Consider the following 18,392-nt stretch of genomic DNA (forward strand, 5'->3'; position numbering starts at 1 on the left):
CCACGGCACTCTGGAGAAAAGTATAAGGTTGGAGAAGTCGTTATTTAATTTAATCTGGCTTCGTATGATTAAAAGCAACACGATCATCGACCCAACGCAGTCCCCCGTTGTTGTTGTGAGCGCCGTTGGGGAGAAAATCAGCGATGTAAACGGTGACGTCATGACGCAGCAGCGGCAGCTCTGGGCGGTGTGAACAGAGCGGGAGCTGAAAAGGGAAACCGGAGCTGAACCAGAAAAGCTCTAGCACGGAGCTAGAAAGGGAAAAGCGCTGGTGTGAAAGCCGCATTACAGCTAGTCGCTTTAAAAGGCACAGCCACTTGACACAGATACATCAAATTGACTCAGTCAGCATTTCTAAAACATTAATATTAATGTATATTTTAACCTATTACACCACTTATTTACAGTGTACCCGACCTGATTCATTCATCTGGCCCACAAGTATTTTTCTGTGTGGCCATCACTGTAACATCTCCTCTCTCCTCCAGACCCTGAAGGCACTGCCGTCTCCTGTGACAACGGTCACAACGACACTCAGCTCTCAGAGCTCCAGACACCGGACTCGCCCACCAACAAAACCCCGTTGGCACCCAAGGTATCCAGCGAGGAGCACCCGCCCCCCAACAAGGAGAACGGAGGCAAGGCCAAGAAGCACGGACACTCGCACGGCCACGGGCACTCCCACGGGGGGAACTGCCACTCGGACCAGGAGATGAAGGACGCCGGGATCGCCAGCATCGCCTGGATGGTCATCATGGGCGACGGCATGCATAACTTCAGTGACGGTCTGGCTATAGGTGAGAACTTCTGCTACTGTGTTTCATCTGCAGGGTTCACTTCAAAGTTTAAATGTATTTACTGGAATACCCTTAAAGCTGTCAGTCACATTCTGTTGCCCCCTCATGATTTCTGACATCACAGCAGCATCATGAAATGCCGTTCTCCCCTCAGCAATGAGAAATGGTAAATTGATTCTCTAGGTACTGGTTTAACTTCTGTTAACTCGCTAAAAACAATCCTGCCTCCCTAATTACTGTATAGACGTGGAACGATATGAACATGTTATGGCTCCATTATTTTTGCCTGAAATAATTGCGATTCACAATATTATCCCAATGTTTATCAAAATAAGCTTGAAACTGGAATTGCTTATATTGCATCAGAGGTATGACTGCAATTAGTTTTATGTGAAAATAAATAAGGATATTATAAATCATAAAGTCCCCCAGCTTAAATTAAGGAAAAAAATGTATATATAGAAAAAGTCTTCCTTACATGATGATTCCTATATTTTAAAATCAGCCTTTTTCATTATCTTCTTTACCATTTCATAGAGCTAGACAGCTTTTTTTTAAGTCACTCATGCGATATGTAGGTTTATCCCGTTAATTGAAATCACTCCAATTAACTCACCGTGAGATTTTTTTATGATATCTACATCAAATATGTCGCACCCTTCTTATCGTACCATGACAACAACAAAAAGACTGTCTATTTATAAAATAAATTGCTTGAAAATGTAAACATCTTGAGGAATGTCTCATTTGTTAAATATGTAAAAAAAATGGAAGTGTAAAACACTTTTGTTTTTATGGCGGGTTCAGTGCTGTACTTATTTGGCTAAAGCTTCACATTTAGTGAACAGACATGCGAGCGGTATCCATCTTTTCAACTTTCAGCAGAAAAACAAAAACCTGATTTTCCCCCGTCTAACATTCCCTGACCTTTTTGTGTGTGCAGGCGCAGCATTCAGTGCAAACTTGACGGGAGGCATCAGCACATCAGTGGCTGTTTTCTGCCACGAATTACCTCATGAACTCGGTAAGTAGCGTGAAACAAGAGAAAGTGTCCAAAATAATTACACGCTAGACACTGCACCCTTCACTTCTCCAACAAGTAGAACAAAGAACAAGTTAGCTCACATAATGAAACCCAGCGTAGAAATTGCTGCATCATGCAAAACGTCTCTTTTCTCACTTGGCCTGAAACTTTAACCTGGAGTGTCACGCCTTTCGGTCCTGGAAACTCAAATATCATCCCTCTTCTTGCTTCATTTTCCCCCCGATTAATGGATTCTGTGTGACAGCGGCAAAATGGCTTGTCACCGTGTCTGTCAGTGAGGATGAAACGACGAGCCTGGCTCAATACGGTCAGGCTCAAACACTGTACAGCAGCCGGGCCTTCATCTGCATTCAGATCTCTCCGAGGAACCATTCGATTCACTTTGACTCAGCAACATTGAACTTTAGGGTTCGGAGTGGTGCTTTTTTTTTTAAAAAAGCTTTTTTGTTGATTGTGTTGAGAGTGCTGTGAAACAGACAGACCCTTCAGGCCCTTCACACCGATCAGTACTAATGATGCGTCTCATGGTGTTGCAGTGTCCACGCCTCGTTTGTTTGCCTGATGAATAGAGCAGTGTCAATTACAGCAAAGTGTGAAGCGGAGGATAAATATCCTGTGTTTGTCTGCCTGCTCCCCCCCGTGTTTAATACTTACTAGCCGCGTCCTGTTAGACTGTTGTGATGGTCAGGGGAGAAAAGAGGAACATGTTAAAAGTGTTTTGATGCAGGTGAAACAAGTTTGGGTTAAACTATCGCCGGCTTTAAGAGGAGACACTACAGGTGAATAGAATAGAAATACATATCACCATAACAATTCCCCAGCTGATTACTTTCATAGAGACAAGTTTCATTTGCATTTTACATTTTTGGGATGAAATGTTCAAGTATGCAAATAAGGCATTATCTTATTATGTGTGCTAATTTGCATTTTAGAACAGAAATCTGAACTTGGATAATGTCATGTTTAATGTCAGGTTTTAACAAAGGGGAATACAAGTTTTTCACAGTCGTTAAAATGAAAACTATTTTTGGCATGTTACTAGGAATAAAATGCTTTATAAATCCGGCTATGAGTAATATTAGAACAAACCCCTCTGTAATAATTTTCCGAATATAGATAGGAATGCATCTCTGCATATCAGATTTTTACATCTTTTTTTAAAACTAAGAAACATGATGCCTTTATTGTCACATTTGTCACGTTCTCAAGCCACTTCAGGTTTCTACATTACTTTAAGTGTCACTAAATATTTCCCAGTTAAGATAACTTTATGTTGTATTACACGTGTAATCTAATGCAGATAGTTAGGAAAAATCTACAGTCATAAAAAGACAAAGTTAGTCAAATAAACAACTTAATGTGTATTTTGGATGTTCACTTCAGAAAAAAAAGACATGAAATAGAAGTGAAATAGCATACACATCAAATTGACCCATCCATGAATAAAAAAAGAGATGTTTTCCTGTAGCTTCTGACTTTAATCTGTGACGTTAGGCATTTAGCTGTTTTTAGTGCCAGAAAATCTGCAATCATCCGCTTCAGGATAGAGGAGCTCCAACACATTTGTCTCTATTTTGACTCGCCGTGCTGCAGTTTCCAGATGGTCGAGTGCCGCTCAAGTCCCGTCTCAAGCGGCATGTGAAGATTTTCGAGATCAGTCTCCTTTCGTGTTATTTCACATTTCCTGTTGATTCGCTTCCCCGCTCTTTAGCAGCACTCTGCCTCCGCCCCGTAGGGCCCCTCGTCAGACAAACCCAGCGGTTTGACAAGCACACTTCTCGGATGCTCCTGAACACGAGAGCCGTCTCCCGCCTGGCAGCTGGATGGCAAAGATGATGATTATAAAGCTTCTTTAACCACCCAGAGCGAGGCTAATTGGCAGTGATGGGTGTGTTAATTGCGGTAGACGAGGTGGCAGCAGGCGTGTCTGACCGTCAAACAGATTTGGAAGCAGGGAGGCAGGAAACGGAGTAACAAGAAGAGGCCTCTCTTTAACTTCTCCCCCTCTTTTTTCTATGGGTTTGATTGATGGATGCGAGCAGAGTGGTAATATATTCATTGAGGTAATTAGCCAGGAAAAGAGGCCACTTGTTACACGGCGCAGGAAATGTAGGCCACCCCCTTCTCAGTATTCATCTCCCTCTCCAAAAATCCAGGGCGTTTCCGCTGAGACTTGGGCCTTGTCCCGCATTCGGCCATGATTGAAGAGGGAAGAGAGGCTACGTCGTGCATGTGTAATTTTAAGACGGGAGTTAAGGACATTTTTCTTGGAAAGAGCGGCCCCTGGTTTGTTTTAGACCGCGGCCCCTGGTTTGTTTTAGACCTGCAGGAAGATAGATAGTGGAGGCAAATGTACGGGGGAACTGCTCTAAGCGACTTCAAATAATCACAAAAGGCAGTAGTAGAGAGTAAAGAGGCATGACAAGTGCCAAGTGGTACCCAGGTCCCCCTCCACAAAAACACTGGCTCCTGGCTCCAAAATGGTTGCAGGAGCTGCCTGTTGATAACAGCACAGCAGAAAGTTGACACGTCTTCTTCTGCAAACTGAAATCCACCTGTTACGACTGCAGCTACTGTACTTAGCAGGATTCGGCTTATTTGAACTCAATTCAGTATTACTTATTTATTGCTAATGTAATGACAGGATTCTATCTTTTTTAAATGTGTTTCTTCATGGTTGAATTCTCTAACTGAAGCTTCTTTTGATCAAAGGTCAGCTAAAGGCACTGTAATGTAATAAAAGTTATTCACCGAGGGGTTCATACGCAGCAAACCACGACAGAATCTTCACACAACTTTAGATTTTTGAGTTGTTGCATGTTGGGCTACGGATGCGGAGTGGGGTTTGCTTTACTGGTGTTTAACTGAGTGTGTGTCTTCTGACTGACAGGTGACTTTGCGGTACTGCTGAAAGCGGGGATGTCAGTGAAGCAGGCCATCTTCTACAACCTGCTGTCCGCCCTCATGGCCTACGTGGGCATGATCATCGGCACGGCCGTGGGACAGTACACACACAACGTCACCAGCTGGATCTTTGCCGTCACCGCGGGCATGTTCCTGTATGTGGCGCTGGTGGATATGGTGAGTTGAAAATAGTCCTGCTTCACTTTCATTGACATTCTTCTATCTGCCTATTGTTGTGCAAAGCTAATTCCATTTCTGATCCTGATTCTGTCTCCCTACAGCTGCCAGAAATGCTCCACGGGGACAGCGAGGACCACAAGCGCTGCCAGCTGGGTCACTTTGTCCTGCAGAACCTCGGCATGCTGACCGGGTTCGGCCTCATGCTGCTCATCGCCATCTTCGAAGACCGCATCGTTTTCAATTTTGGCTTTTAGTCTAGGAGCTAGTGGGGAGGGTAGCTGGGAAGTGAGAGCTGGGTGTATCAATATTGTTCTCCATGGCCTTAACATGCTTTGTTTGCGATGTAACGGCCCAGTGTTGCATGCAGTGTGGGTCTCGTTCACGGCCAGTGCCTCCATTCCAAACATGCAGCGGTAGCTTATGCATATCTCATGACTCTGCCAGTGATGTTTACACTCTGCTCCTCCATTACCTCTCCTCTGTCGGCTCCAATCTGTCTGCTCCCCGAGAGGAGAAAAAAAAAAAAAGGCCCAATGAAAGAAGAGCGACGGGAGAAGGCCTCCTCCGCTCCAAACCAGTGACCTCCATCTAAAAACGAGCTGTTGGTGGCGCGGGAAAAGCGCGTACCCGCAGAGAGGCAGCTGTCACGGCCCAGCAGCCCATCGCCTATGCACCGTCACCTGTTGTTAGTGCTTTGTTGTCTCTCATCCACCCTGTGCTGTGTCCCATCATCCATGCCTCCTACATCTGCGGTGCGTGTTCCACCCGCCATCCATCATCAGCTTGTGATGTCATCACGCTGTGTGTCATACATCTCTCAAGCCCTGGCCACTGGAGCAGCGACAGTGACGGAGGTTAGCTTGCGTCTACACCTGGAAGAAAACTTTTTAGAGCTGCAATAATTAAGACGACTAGGAGTTTAAAACTAAGTCATGCCTTTTTGATATTCGGTTGATCGTTTTAAGTAATTTTTAACGGACAAATGTCAGAAAATGCCGTTTTGCCTCTTTAGTATAGAGGTTTCTCAGTTTCATATACTTAAGTCACAATCTTTCTGTTTTGGATTGATAAGACAAGACGTTAACTCTGACTTTTAGACGCTGGGATAGATATTTTTAATAGTTTTCTGACATTTTATTGACCAAGCGATTAATCGATTAGCCTAGAAAATAAGATTGAAAATAATTATTTTTTGCAGCCCTTAACCCTTTGGCTTATGTTGCTTTATAGTCAAAATGTGTTGACGCCTAAAAGCTACAGTGTAAAAAACGAAACGCATTCCCCCGACTTTACGTGGCAGATCTTCCGAATGGCTCAGTGTTAGTTAGTTTTTTTGCTGCAACTTTTTTTCCCATTTATGTCTTATTGCCAATTAGATTGTTTTGGGATCATTAAAACTTTTGTAGTTCATAGTGTTTGCTAACACAGCTGCCAATGCCTTTACAAACTAGCATTTAAGACTTTTGGTTAGAAAGTAGAATGTCTGACTTTTTGAAGGGTTTGACAATCTATAGTCAGAGATGTATCCTCATTACATTTTTTATCTTTCTTTATAAGAATCGGCAGTTTCAAAATGTGAATTCTGAAAAAGCTAGCTCTTCCTCTCTTCACCTAAAGGTGTTGTAGTTAGCTAGATTTATTTAGGGTGCCTCTATGAGTTCCTAAAGGGTGCTTCGTTCAATCAGACCACCCAGCAGTGGACCTTTATTTACAGTAGGTAGGTTGAAATGTCACACCAATGCAGATGGTTTTTATGTACTGTAAACACATGAAGTCTTTATAACATCAGTAGTAAGAAAGCACATGTTTGTTGCTGCTCAATAATAGTTTTGAAGGTACAAGGAATCAATTCCTGACAATCTACAACAGACCAATCAAAAGAGGAACAATTTAGCTTGTGTCAGCTTCCCCTGCACTTGTAATGGATCAAACCATTGATACAGATAATTATTTTTATTATTTAACTTTTTTTTTCTTTTTTTTTTACAAGCATTCCTTGCGTTTGTACCCCAGGGTGTATGTTATAGTCACTCAGATGACTGTGCCAAACCTGACCCGTGTGGTTTTTCAGTGGCTGGTGCTTGACACCCCTCCCCCTACATTCCATTGGCTGTCCCACAGCTAACATGCTAGCTCGCCTAGCTTCAGTTGCTGGATCACACAGATTCTGTGTGTGTTTTCATTTATCCTGTCACTGTGTGACATCCATCATCGTATGTGTCAACTGGCTGTAAATCATTGTTGGTCACATCGAACCTGTGTTATCGATCCGACTGAACCATGCATGAAGCATGAGAGAAACGGTACAGACATTGTGTTGAGTGTAAATTTGTTTTCATTATTTTCTACTGCAAAGTTAAACTATTGACAACCTTTGTTACTTTTTAAATGAACTGTGTCTGATGTTCATGTGGAACTCTTTGGGGCGTAGTGTAATAGGCCTGAGATAATCTAATTTATCTACACTTCTGTTTACAGTCATTTTAATATTTCCAACTATTCTTACACCATGTTCTGCATTAAAATAAGATTATTTGAATTTTTTCAGTTTCCTACGATAAACATTTTTGTATTTTTTTAAAGACTAAGTGTACTTTTTATTTCCATTATTTCTCTACGAGGTCTTGAATTTCTTGTGTAATTAAATGGTACTGACAAGTGTGTGTGTGATAAGGGTCCATGACACTTAACACACTATGCCCCAAAGAAGTTTCTCCTGTACTCATCGAGCAAAGAATTGTCTGTAAAATGAAGGTCCATGATTTGTTCTCACTTTTGCTTTGTTGTATGTATGTCTGTTCAGTAAGCTGGATATAAAATGCAAAGTGTGACATCCTTACTGTTCGCCTTGTCTGTGCATTCTCCACTGTACGAAAGAAAATAAACCTTGAAAAGGTCTCTGATGCTTCTGGCATAATGTTACAGAGACAACTGTTGTGTAGCTGCAAAACCGTGACAGCTTAACACATCTATCAGTATCTTTTCTGCGTCACGCTGCTCTATTCCTCATTTATTTCATGTGTCAGTCTACATCCCAGATCAACGGGTTAAGCCAGGCTCATTCTTTAATAAACATGCATGCTCAGGAAACTATGCATACATAGATTGTCTAAGTTGTCTAAAACGAAGAGCATCATGTTGAAATATTAGTTTTATAATGGCTGCATTACTGTTGTTTTGTATGTAAATATGCTAACATGCTAAGTGCTAGCTTATCAAGATTATCTACAATCAACTGAACCATCGCAACACTTGGTTGCTGTGGCTCAGGAGGTAGATGGTAGACCTCCAATCAGTAGTTTGGTGGTTTGATCCCCAACCCTTGCAGTTAACATGTTGATGTGTCCTTGGGAAAGATACCTAATGCTATATTGCTCTCAATGGCCGACAATGCGTAATTGTTTGTCTCCCCGAGCAGATGGCTCCTTATATGGCAGCCTCTGCCTCTGTATGAATGTGTGAATGAGTGAAGGCAAACTTTTATATGTAAAATCACTTTGAGCAAAGACTGGAAAATAACTTTATAAATCCAGTCTATTACAATTCACTTTCATACTCAACGTCCCCCTCGAAACAAATCGGGTCCCTACAGCTTAAAGCAAGTTAGATTTCAGACTTCTTTAATACCACTGGGAAATGTTTTGATAACTAAAAAAACGGCATAAATCAAGGACAATTTTGTATATCTTGTAACAAAAAACGGGTTTCATAGCAAGTATCACAGAATTGGTACGTTACTGTTTTTTGGCTAGCTAGAAGACAACACATACTCTTTTTTGTTATCTTGAACGGAGTGCGAGGCATTTAGTAAAGTTATTAATTAAAATTAGCTGATTTTCTGCAGTGAGGATCAATTTAAAAGTATGTAAAAAAGGCCCAGCTGTAATTGATGTTTTGTTTAACATGGTTTTCCTATATAAAAAGAAAAGTCTTCCGTGCACCAAAATCTGTGACAAGCTGATGTTTCAGAACGGTAAGTGAAGTTAGCATCTTTGTCTTGATCATGCTGTTTGTGAGCTTGTTATCTTGTAACCGGACACATTGAATGACATTGTAATGGTTGTGGATTTGTTGGTAGAAATGTACTGAATGGCTGTTTGGAACATACTCAGTATCTATTTTTTAGAAGCAAAGGCACATACTGTACCCCTTCAGTGGAGGAATGTTAAAAACAGCAATCTAGTGACAAACTTTGCACTCATACGTCAGGATAGTTAAGGTGAGAAATATTATGGTACATAAAGATTTTTTAAATATTTTTTATTGGAGGGGATCTTAAGGTTAACTTTGACACTACCTTTTTGTTAATACATTCTCGAACAAGACAATAAAGATAGGAACTAGTGCTTCTGTTTGAGAACAGTACAAACTATACTTGCTGTGTAAAATAGACACTTTTCAATCTTATTTGATGAGCTGTCAGTGCATGTGTGTGAGACAAACTGAGCCTAGGAGTTGAGCTGGCAGAGCAGCGCTACGCCTCGTCGGATCCAGTGTTCAGCCGCTACGTTGGTGTTGAGCGTCATGGCGATGACGTAGTTGGTGGAGTGTCCGGTGGTGGACAGGGTGCCGCGCCGCTCGCTGGTCTTGTAGACGGGCAACACGTAGCACATCCTCTGGGGGATGTCCTGACGTTTGAGGGGCTTCAGCCACATCTGACGGAGAGAGACGATCGAGGAGACAGACGGGGGTCAAATGAGGTGACTTTAAAATGTAAGATGTGGCTGCCACATCTACTTCCATTCACAAGTTGAGCACTGTCCTTTAGGGTCTGGATTACATTAAACACTTTTGACTGGGGGTTTAATTAAACTGGCAAATGAAATTCTCTATGCGTCTGCTGACGAACAACACATTTAACAATCAGGATTATAGACAGACTTATAATGATGTAGTGAAGTACATGTACTAAAGTATTGTAATTAAGTTTAATTCTTGTAAATTTACTCTCTGCCTACTACTTTTTAGAAGCCAATATTGTCATTTTTTTCCTTCACTACATGTATCTGACAGCTTGAGTTACTTTACAGATTGAGCCAATAAAAAATATAAATCAAATATTGAATAAATATTGATAGTGTAATTATGAGATAAAATATTTAGCAGCAGTATACAAAGTAATTAAAGGGACCCTATTATTTTTCTTTGGGGTTTTCCCTTTGCTGTAGTGTGTTATATACAGTCGAGGAAATAAGTATTTGATCCCTTGCAGATTTTGTAAGTTTGCCCACTTACAAAGAAATGAACAATCTATACTTTTAATGGTAGGTTTATTTTAACAGTGAAAGTAAGAATATAAAAATAAAATCCAGAAATTGACATTATATAAAAGATAAAAATTGATTTGCATTTAACTGTGGGAAATAAGTATTTGATCCCCTTGCAACAAACAAGGATTCTGGCTCCCACAAACCGGTTACATAAGTCCTCTTCCTTTAAGAAAGTACTCCTAATATCAACTTGCAACCTGTATAAAAGACACCTGTCCACAGAATCAATCAATCAGATTCCAACCTCTCCACCATGGGCAAGACTAAAGAGCTGTCTAAGGACCTCAGAGAGAAGACTGTAGAGGCACAAGGCTGGAAATGACTACAAGACCATCAGAAAGCAGCTTGGTGAGAACGAGACAACTGTTGGTGCAATTATTCGGAAATAGAAGAAACACAACGTGACCATCAATTGCGTCAATTGAGATGTTGTGTCTGGGGCTCCACACAACATCTCCCCCTGCGGGGTATTGGTGATCATGAGAAAAGTGAGATATCAGCCAGGAGGGAGGAACTTGTTAATGATCTCAAGGCAGCTGGGACCACAGTTACCAAGAAAACTATTGGTAACACACTACACCATAATGGATCAAATCCTGCAGCGCCTGAAGGCCCCCCTGCTCAAGAAGAACGTGATCGAACCGTCTGAAATTTGACAATGGAACATCTGAAGGATTCAGAGAAGGCTTGGGAGAAGGTGATGTGGTCAGATGAGACCAAAATCCTGATCTTTGGCATCAACTCGACCCGCCGTGTTTGGAGGAAGAGAGATGCTGACTGTAACCTCCAGAACACCATCCCCACCGTCAAGCATGGAGGTGGAAACATTATGCTTTGGGGGTGTTTCTCAGGGGGGACAGGACCAGTTCCCTGCATCGAGGAGAGGATGTACAGGGCTGTGTACCATACAATCTTGGCCAATAGCCTCCTTCCCTCAGCCAGGACACTGAAAATGGGTCATGGACGGGTCTTCCAGCAGGAAAATAAACATATGGCCAATGCAACAAAGGAGTGACTAAAGAAGAAGCACACTTAGGTGATGGAGGGGCCTAGCCAGTCTCCGGACCTTAATCCCATAGAAAATCTGTGGAGGGAGCTGAATCTTCGAGATGCCAAGCATCAGCCTCAAAACCTTCAGGGTTTGGAGAGGGTCTTCAGAGAGGAGTAGACCAGAATCCTTCCTGAGATGTTCACAAACCTGGAGACCAACTACAAGAAGCGCCTGACGTCTGTCTGTCCAACAAGGGTTTCTCCACCAAGCACTAAGACATGTTTTGCAAGGGGATCAAATACTTATTTCCCACAGTTAAATGCAAATCTATTTTTATCTTTTATATAATGCCAATTTCTGGAATTTCTTTTTGACATTCTTTCTCTCATTAGTCAAATTAAACTACCATTAAAATTATAGACTGTTAATTTCTTTGTAAGTGGGCAAACTTGTAAAATCTGCAACGGATCAAATACTTATTTCCTCCACTGTAGGTTTTTGTGCATGTAAATGGTCTGCAAAGGCTAAAATCCCAGAGTTCATCTACCGCAGTCCATAATAGGGCCCCTTTAAATGTAGCTCCACCTTTACCAGCTGTGATGAGCTGGTTAATGTATCAATAATAACAATGCAGTTATTTGATATATATGATTCTGAAATGGGCTAATACGCAAAACAAGTACTTTTACTTTTGCCAATACTTAGATATTTCTTCAATAAGTTCAATAAATTGGAGCAACTTATTTCTTTTTACTTTTACTTAAGTACAAAATCGAAGTACTTTTTTCCCCACTAGGGCATGAAACACAGTAGGAACTTATCTGTATCTATATCTGTTATCCAAACATTATCTTACAAATTGAAACTTTGGGGAAGTAAACTTATAAAACAATAGTATTAACAAGGAAGAGTTCCCCTTGGGCTATTAAGAAGTCTTGGTTATGCAAAAATGATAAACTGGGCCACTCATAAAAACATCTTTAAAAACAAAACAAAACCCGAAACAGTTTGTTGAGTTGCAGCCAGAAAAGTCCTCATCTGGTTCCATAACGGGCGCTTCTGTGCAGATTTGCATTTCAAAGCCAGCCTCTGTTGTGCTCTTCCACCCCACATAATAATAAACACATTTTTAATTAAGTTCCGCTCTTGTCAAAAAACTGATTCTGTTAATAACTTGCCCCGAAATGTCTGAATATTCAAAAAGTCGGTCTTGTGCATTATTCATAATCCCTGAATGCTTTGTGAAGAACAGAGGGGGAATGAAAAAAGAGGGGAAAACTTGATCAGCTCTCTGCCACTGGCACTCTGTTCCATCACCCTGTCAGTCTGCTTTCATATTCAATATCAAGCTCTGGTAATGAATAAAAGGATGAGAGAGCGAGGCTTCCTGCGGGCACAATGTAAAAAAAACAGAAGTATGGCGTCCAGAGAACAAGGAGCTGCTAACATCCTCCTGGGTAGAGAAACAGCTACAGGATGGAGCTTGTTGTTCACTTTCTCCTCCGAGACTCACAATATTAGTCTCAGATTTTTTTAACAGCCTGAAAATGATGCCCCATTTTCATAATTTGACACGTGAACAGAAAAAAAACGTTTTCGCCCCGAGATATCCACAGGGGCAGATTCAATACACCTCCTCCCCTCAAACTTTATGTAAGAATGTTATGCAACAAGGATTATTTCTTTTCTTTTGACTGCTTGTCTGTACTTGTTCTCATGGTACACTGCCATGTGATCCTACCTTAAGGCTTCATAGTTGCAGCTGCAGTTTGAACCACAGTTGTATTATTCAGGGTTGTATTGCCTACTTTGTTCGTCATTTGTCTTTTTCATTGCGAAAAAAAGAAAAGGCTCAACAGTTGCTGATTATTATTATTAGTAATATTAAAAAGGTTAACCCGCACTCAAATAGAAAAACAACTAAAAACTAGACTTTTATATAGTGGCCAAACTGTGCAAATGTGCTACAATCGCCAAAAACACTAACATTAGGAGAAAAGCAATGCACTTTCAAAAACGATGCAAAAATAAAAACACAAATGTTGGCCAATTTATAATCCTGGGCCGCCAACAAGAGTTCCTGTCCCATCTGTGTGCATCACTTTTTAGTGTCCACGGTTCCGTTCCGTTTTTCTTACAGCGTTTTTTTATTCAAAGCTTTTCGTTTGTGCAGTGTTTTTGCCAACATGGATGAGAAGTGATAAGTTCTAAAGCTCCAGAGCAGCTACAGTACTTAATGTACATGAGTGGTTATTGTTTGATCATTTATATTTAAAATGTTTTCAAAGTAAGCATGTGTCTGTTTTTATTCTGGTTCATTCCCAGGTTTCTTCAGGCATCTAAATAACTCTGGTGTTGTTCCAACTGATGCTTATACAATTGCTTAGCGTTCCAGGAATAAAAGTCTCATTCATAATTTCCAATATGCAATGTTGCGTAACTCACAGTTATAGTTCTTGTAAAGGTCAAATAAATGACGGTTGACAAGTGGTTAAACGAGACTACCAAACGCTGTTGAAGTGAAGTCATGTGACTGTGATGAAGTTCGTTTAACGTCAGCTTTTTACTTCTACCAATTGTATTTAACCTTAAAAAATATAAACGTGGTGTTAATTTGTGGAGATTAAAGTGCTAAACATAACATGTAAATACCATATATTTTTGTCTGCCACAGATCATATTTTCTTCTCTTCAGTATTTTCAGAAATCCAATGGAAAAATGTAAATGTTGTCGAGGGAGCCCTTGTGCCAATATTGATGAGATTATTACAGGCTACAGAGTTATTATGGCAAAACAACAAGAAAAAAAGGACGTTGTCAAACATGCACACAAAGTCAGGTTAAATAAATGAAGTAGCAATAGCATGTGTGAAGATTCTAAAACTCTGCTCTATATCTATATCTCTGTGCTTCTCACTCACCACAGGCATGGGGTCGTGCAGCACTTTGGGGTAGGACTCAGCGAGGAGTCGGGCCTTCCTGTCCCAGCGGGCACCATCCAGAAACAGACCTCTGATGTACACACCTGAGGGTCACACACACAAACACAAAGAGATCATTCAGAGGAACAAGGAAGGTTAGTGTTACTGAGATATTAATATAATCGTCTACCTCCTAGTAACTTTCCACAACCTCTAGTCGTGAAGGAAAATGTTGGCAAGCAACTGTAAAGCTTTATAATAAGGAAAAAAGCATGTGAGCTCTGCTATTAGTATGGTGGGGAGATACATGTGAGATTAAGAGATAACCAACTGCCTGTATCAGACACTAAAATGCACAAACACACCGTTAGATTTGTAGCCTGGCAGTAAAGGATGTGTATGTGTGACTGGGCCCCAGGTGGGGACTGACTATGGACTCTGACTTTGAATCTCTCAGCAGAGCTGGAGGCACAGCCAGGAGCTCATGAATTACACCAATGCATTCCTTCTGATTATTTTTGGCTTTCATGTATTGTTTTTAGTTGTAATTATTATTATGAGAATTATTTTTTTATGATTTTCATCATAGAGAGGCTAATTAAAAAAGTTCCCCCAGATATTCACACAGTGATCAATTTCCCTTATTTATGTGATTACAGGAATGACTTTTTTCTCCTCTCATTAAATGTGTCTTTTCAAATGTTTTATGTCATACTTCTGTTTACACACCTCCTGTTGTTGTTGCTACTACACAACAGCATTGTATGTTGTCTGTGTGATTTTTGTCAATTTTAAGATGGGAAGTCTATTTGTTTATTTTATATACTGGTTTAAGGAATAATTTGAGGGTTTTCTTGTCAATAATTCGAATTTTGCTCAGTTTAATTGTCAGATGTGCTGTATAACTTTAAAATAATTGTATAACTTACTTTTCAGAATTTAGAATATTCAGGATTTTAAAACTATACTATTTTTATGCGATTCATATTGTTATTATTTTACCCATATTATTTAGCATATAAATGATATTGGTTTTGTTTTATATTATTAATTATTTAGTATCTATGGTATTTCATACTGTTAAGTATTCTTTTTTTTATTGTAAAGAAGCTGTGTCTAATTATTTACACTCAGTTTTCATCTGTTTGTTGTGGTTTTTTCTTCCCAGCCAAAACATGTTATGTTCCGCTTTTCCTTCCCTTGTGCATTTTTTAATATGATAATAATAATAATAATAATAATAATAATAATAATAATAATAATAATAATAATAATGCATTTATTAGAGCGCTTTTCCAGGTGCTCAAAGCGCTGGATTTTATGTTCTATCATTCCCTCATCAGATGCTCTCTATATTTCTGGTTTGTTCTCTCTACCTTCAATAAACTAAGAGATGGTTTGTAGAACAGAGACATGTAACCCTATCAAAAGCTCCTAATATCCTGCTTTGCTTTTAAACTATGTTCTATCCACCAATGTTCCCCCTCTTATTATCCTACCATCCTCTGGGGGCCGTTTGTATTGGTGGTCGTCCAGGACTTCAAAGTCAAAGCCGAGTAAGTCGATAGGGACGGTGTGTTTCCTGGCATAGTTCTGCTGGCTGCCTGTGAGGAAGGCCTGGGTGAAAAAGAATCCTGATACCCAGAAAACAGCTGGGGTGCCGTGGTCATACCAGTCCTGAAAACACAGCAGAGAAGAAAGAGGAGAGGGGGAAATTAAATAGAAGGATATGTATAACCAAAATCAACCAGAGTACAGAGGACCTATCGGCTTTCAGAGGATTTCAGATGGTTGAATTTTGCTACGGTTTGGGTCACAATTTTTGCTTTAAGTTTTGAGTTTAAGGTTAAGGTTAAACTATAAAAGACTATCCATTGAGAGTCAGTGCACATTGGGGCATGCGAACAAACAGGTATAATGTTTATCGGGTTTGCCAGTTTAGTTTAGTGTGTTAGCATGCTCACATTTGATAATGAGCTCTAAACACACAGATGTAAGAGATGGAAATGTGTTTAGTTCTACAGGTTCTTAGTCAGAAAGTATTGTCTAGATCCCCGTTTTTAAGTTTGGGGTTAGTTATGTAACATTTATCATGAAGTTCACGAAAGCAACAATGAACCTGTGTAATATGTATACTTCTAGGCTTTGTTTCCTGAATACACTTGGAGGAAACTGATGTTTTTGTCCTTCTCAACTCTCTTCAAAACAGCAAACAGACATATTCCTAAAAAAAGTAAAGGTATTCTGTTCGTAAAGCATGCTGCCTTAGATAAGAAACCCGTGACTTGAAATTTCCCCCTGTGGGGAGTCATGGGTGGACATCTCTGTTCACACACACTCACACAGACACACACACAAAACATCTTTCACTCCATTGAGCAAGTATCAGGAGTGAAACTGTTTTTCTCCTGTGAAGACAGAAAGGGAAGCATGAGAACTGACTGATGAAGAAGTTCACTTTGCAGACTCACATGGTTATGTCATGTGTCTGCAAGTGTTTCTTGTACCAACCGTGCCCATGAGCGAAAAGGATTACTGAATCCCCCTCGCTCCTGTGTATACACAAGTAATGGAATGGTCTTGTGTAACTCATGTGTGACACAGCTTAAGGCTTAAAAAGGCAGGGCTTCAGTTCACTATAGAGGGTCCAGTATGCAACTTTTCATGTGATACTAGCCCTGAGAGGCCAATTATTGTTTCAGAGACTTGTGCTGTGTCTCAATTCGCATACTTCTGTACTCACGGTTGCTATTTTGATAGCATAAGTGCATACAAATGCTGTGTATGAGCTCAGCAGCTGTGTGCAATTTGAGAAAACGCTAACCATTTGAAATTCACACAATGTGCGAGCTTTCACAGTATATGACATGGCTTAGAAAAAAGCTTCATATTGAGACGCAGCATTGTACAGTACATTCAATAAAACGTTTTAGAGGCGTGTGGTAGCCCAAATCCTAACCAAGTCATTTTAAGTTAGGTATCCTTGCATCGGTATAGTAGCTATTGTAACCAATGTGAGACATTAGCCCTAGCCACCAGCCAAATGCTGATAAAATATGACTTTGCTCAGACAAATCAATGTTGGCTCTAGAAAGGTTAAGCTGTAGAAGCATGACCTTTATCAATACTGAAAAGTGTGTGTTTATTAAAATAAGTAAAGAGCAAAGAAGGACTTTTCTCCGAGGATAAGTCGTTTTTTCTCTAAACCAACTTTGTTTAAAAAAAAAAAAAATGATTTAGTGAAGTTTTATCTACAACTTATTTTCAACATGGTTTACTATGAAATATTTTAGACCTAATGTACCATGACTTTCTTGTTTGTTTTTAAACTTACTATACTGCACTTACGAGATTATTATGCAGTTTTTAGCACATTTTCAACATACGCCGTTTTTTCTGAAATGCTTAAAGGTCCCATGTCATGCTTTTCCGGTTATTACCCGTCCCCTTGTGTGTTATGAAGGTTTTTATGCAAACCAGGGGTGGGGAACCTTTTTCCTCTCAAGGGCCATTTCAATTTTTTCAACATCCTCCGAGGGCCGTACAAATTATTGACCTCTGCTTAAAAATACTAAAATCACAGCCCATTCATTTCGCCTTTCTTTCATGCTGTGCAAAGAAAAAGCAACCTCTTAATCCAGATATCTTACCATGACTCGCGCATGCATGCACGTGCACGGTTGCATGACCACCAAAACAGAAAGATATGGACACAAGATGTCTGCAAATGTATTTAGTTTCCTATCCATGTGGACATGGTTTAAGTGGGGGGGGGACCTAACCTCCTCTAGGGGGGTCCGGGGGCAAGATTTCTTTTTTAAATGTTGAAGTTAAAACCATCAATCTGGTGCACTCCGTCAGAACTGCACCCCTTTCACCCCTCGATTCTACCGGGTTTTGGTCCGGCCTCCTCCGGCGTCATACCCTACCGGGCGCGTAAGCGGAGCGTCTTGCCTGCCGGCTCGCAGTTTTTGTTGATTTGGGCATATTTCCTGGACAGGCTACTTTGTACAGACAAAGTTAATAATAACTGTAATATTCCAGTTATAAACGACATGAATCAAAGATGTGTTGCTGTATTTTAGTGGTAAAAAAATGCATTCATCATCATAATTATTCTATATATAATATAGTCTGGTGGAATAGCACCCATTGACTAGAGTGGCCGCGATCTTTGCGAACGCCGCGGCGCAGCCGTAACGCGACGCAGACGTAACGCGACGCAGACGTAACGCGACGCAGACGGACCCGGTGGAATCTAGGGGTTAGACGAGACATATACCA

General features: G+C 40.5%; 2 protein-coding genes across 2 annotated transcripts in view; one reads left to right on the forward strand and one right to left on the reverse strand.

The window, feature by feature from the left end:
- The window catches only part of slc39a10 (solute carrier family 39 member 10), a 34,465-nt gene extending 26,641 nt beyond the window's left edge, over positions 1-7,824 (forward strand). Inside the window, exons 8-11 of the mRNA XM_034134650.1 lie at positions 489-797; positions 1,741-1,821; positions 4,733-4,923; positions 5,028-7,824. Coding sequence (XP_033990541.1) covers positions 489-797; positions 1,741-1,821; positions 4,733-4,923; positions 5,028-5,180 — 734 coding nt within the window. The 3' untranslated portion in view covers positions 5,181-7,824. The remainder of the gene's footprint in view (positions 1-488; positions 798-1,740; positions 1,822-4,732; positions 4,924-5,027) is intronic.
- A 1,377-nt stretch (positions 7,825-9,201) lies between these two features.
- dnah7 (dynein, axonemal, heavy chain 7) overlaps positions 9,202-18,392 on the reverse strand; it is a 111,770-nt gene continuing 102,579 nt past the window's right edge. The window contains 3 exon segments of the mRNA XM_034134577.1: positions 9,202-9,581; positions 14,109-14,212; positions 15,608-15,785. Of these exon segments, the coding sequence (XP_033990468.1) occupies positions 9,375-9,581; positions 14,109-14,212; positions 15,608-15,785 (489 nt within the window). The 3' untranslated portion in view covers positions 9,202-9,374.

This window comes from Trematomus bernacchii, unplaced genomic scaffold (genome assembly GCF_902827165.1).
Source record: "Trematomus bernacchii unplaced genomic scaffold, fTreBer1.1, whole genome shotgun sequence".
Taxonomy (NCBI): Eukaryota; Metazoa; Chordata; class Actinopteri; order Perciformes; family Nototheniidae; genus Trematomus; species Trematomus bernacchii.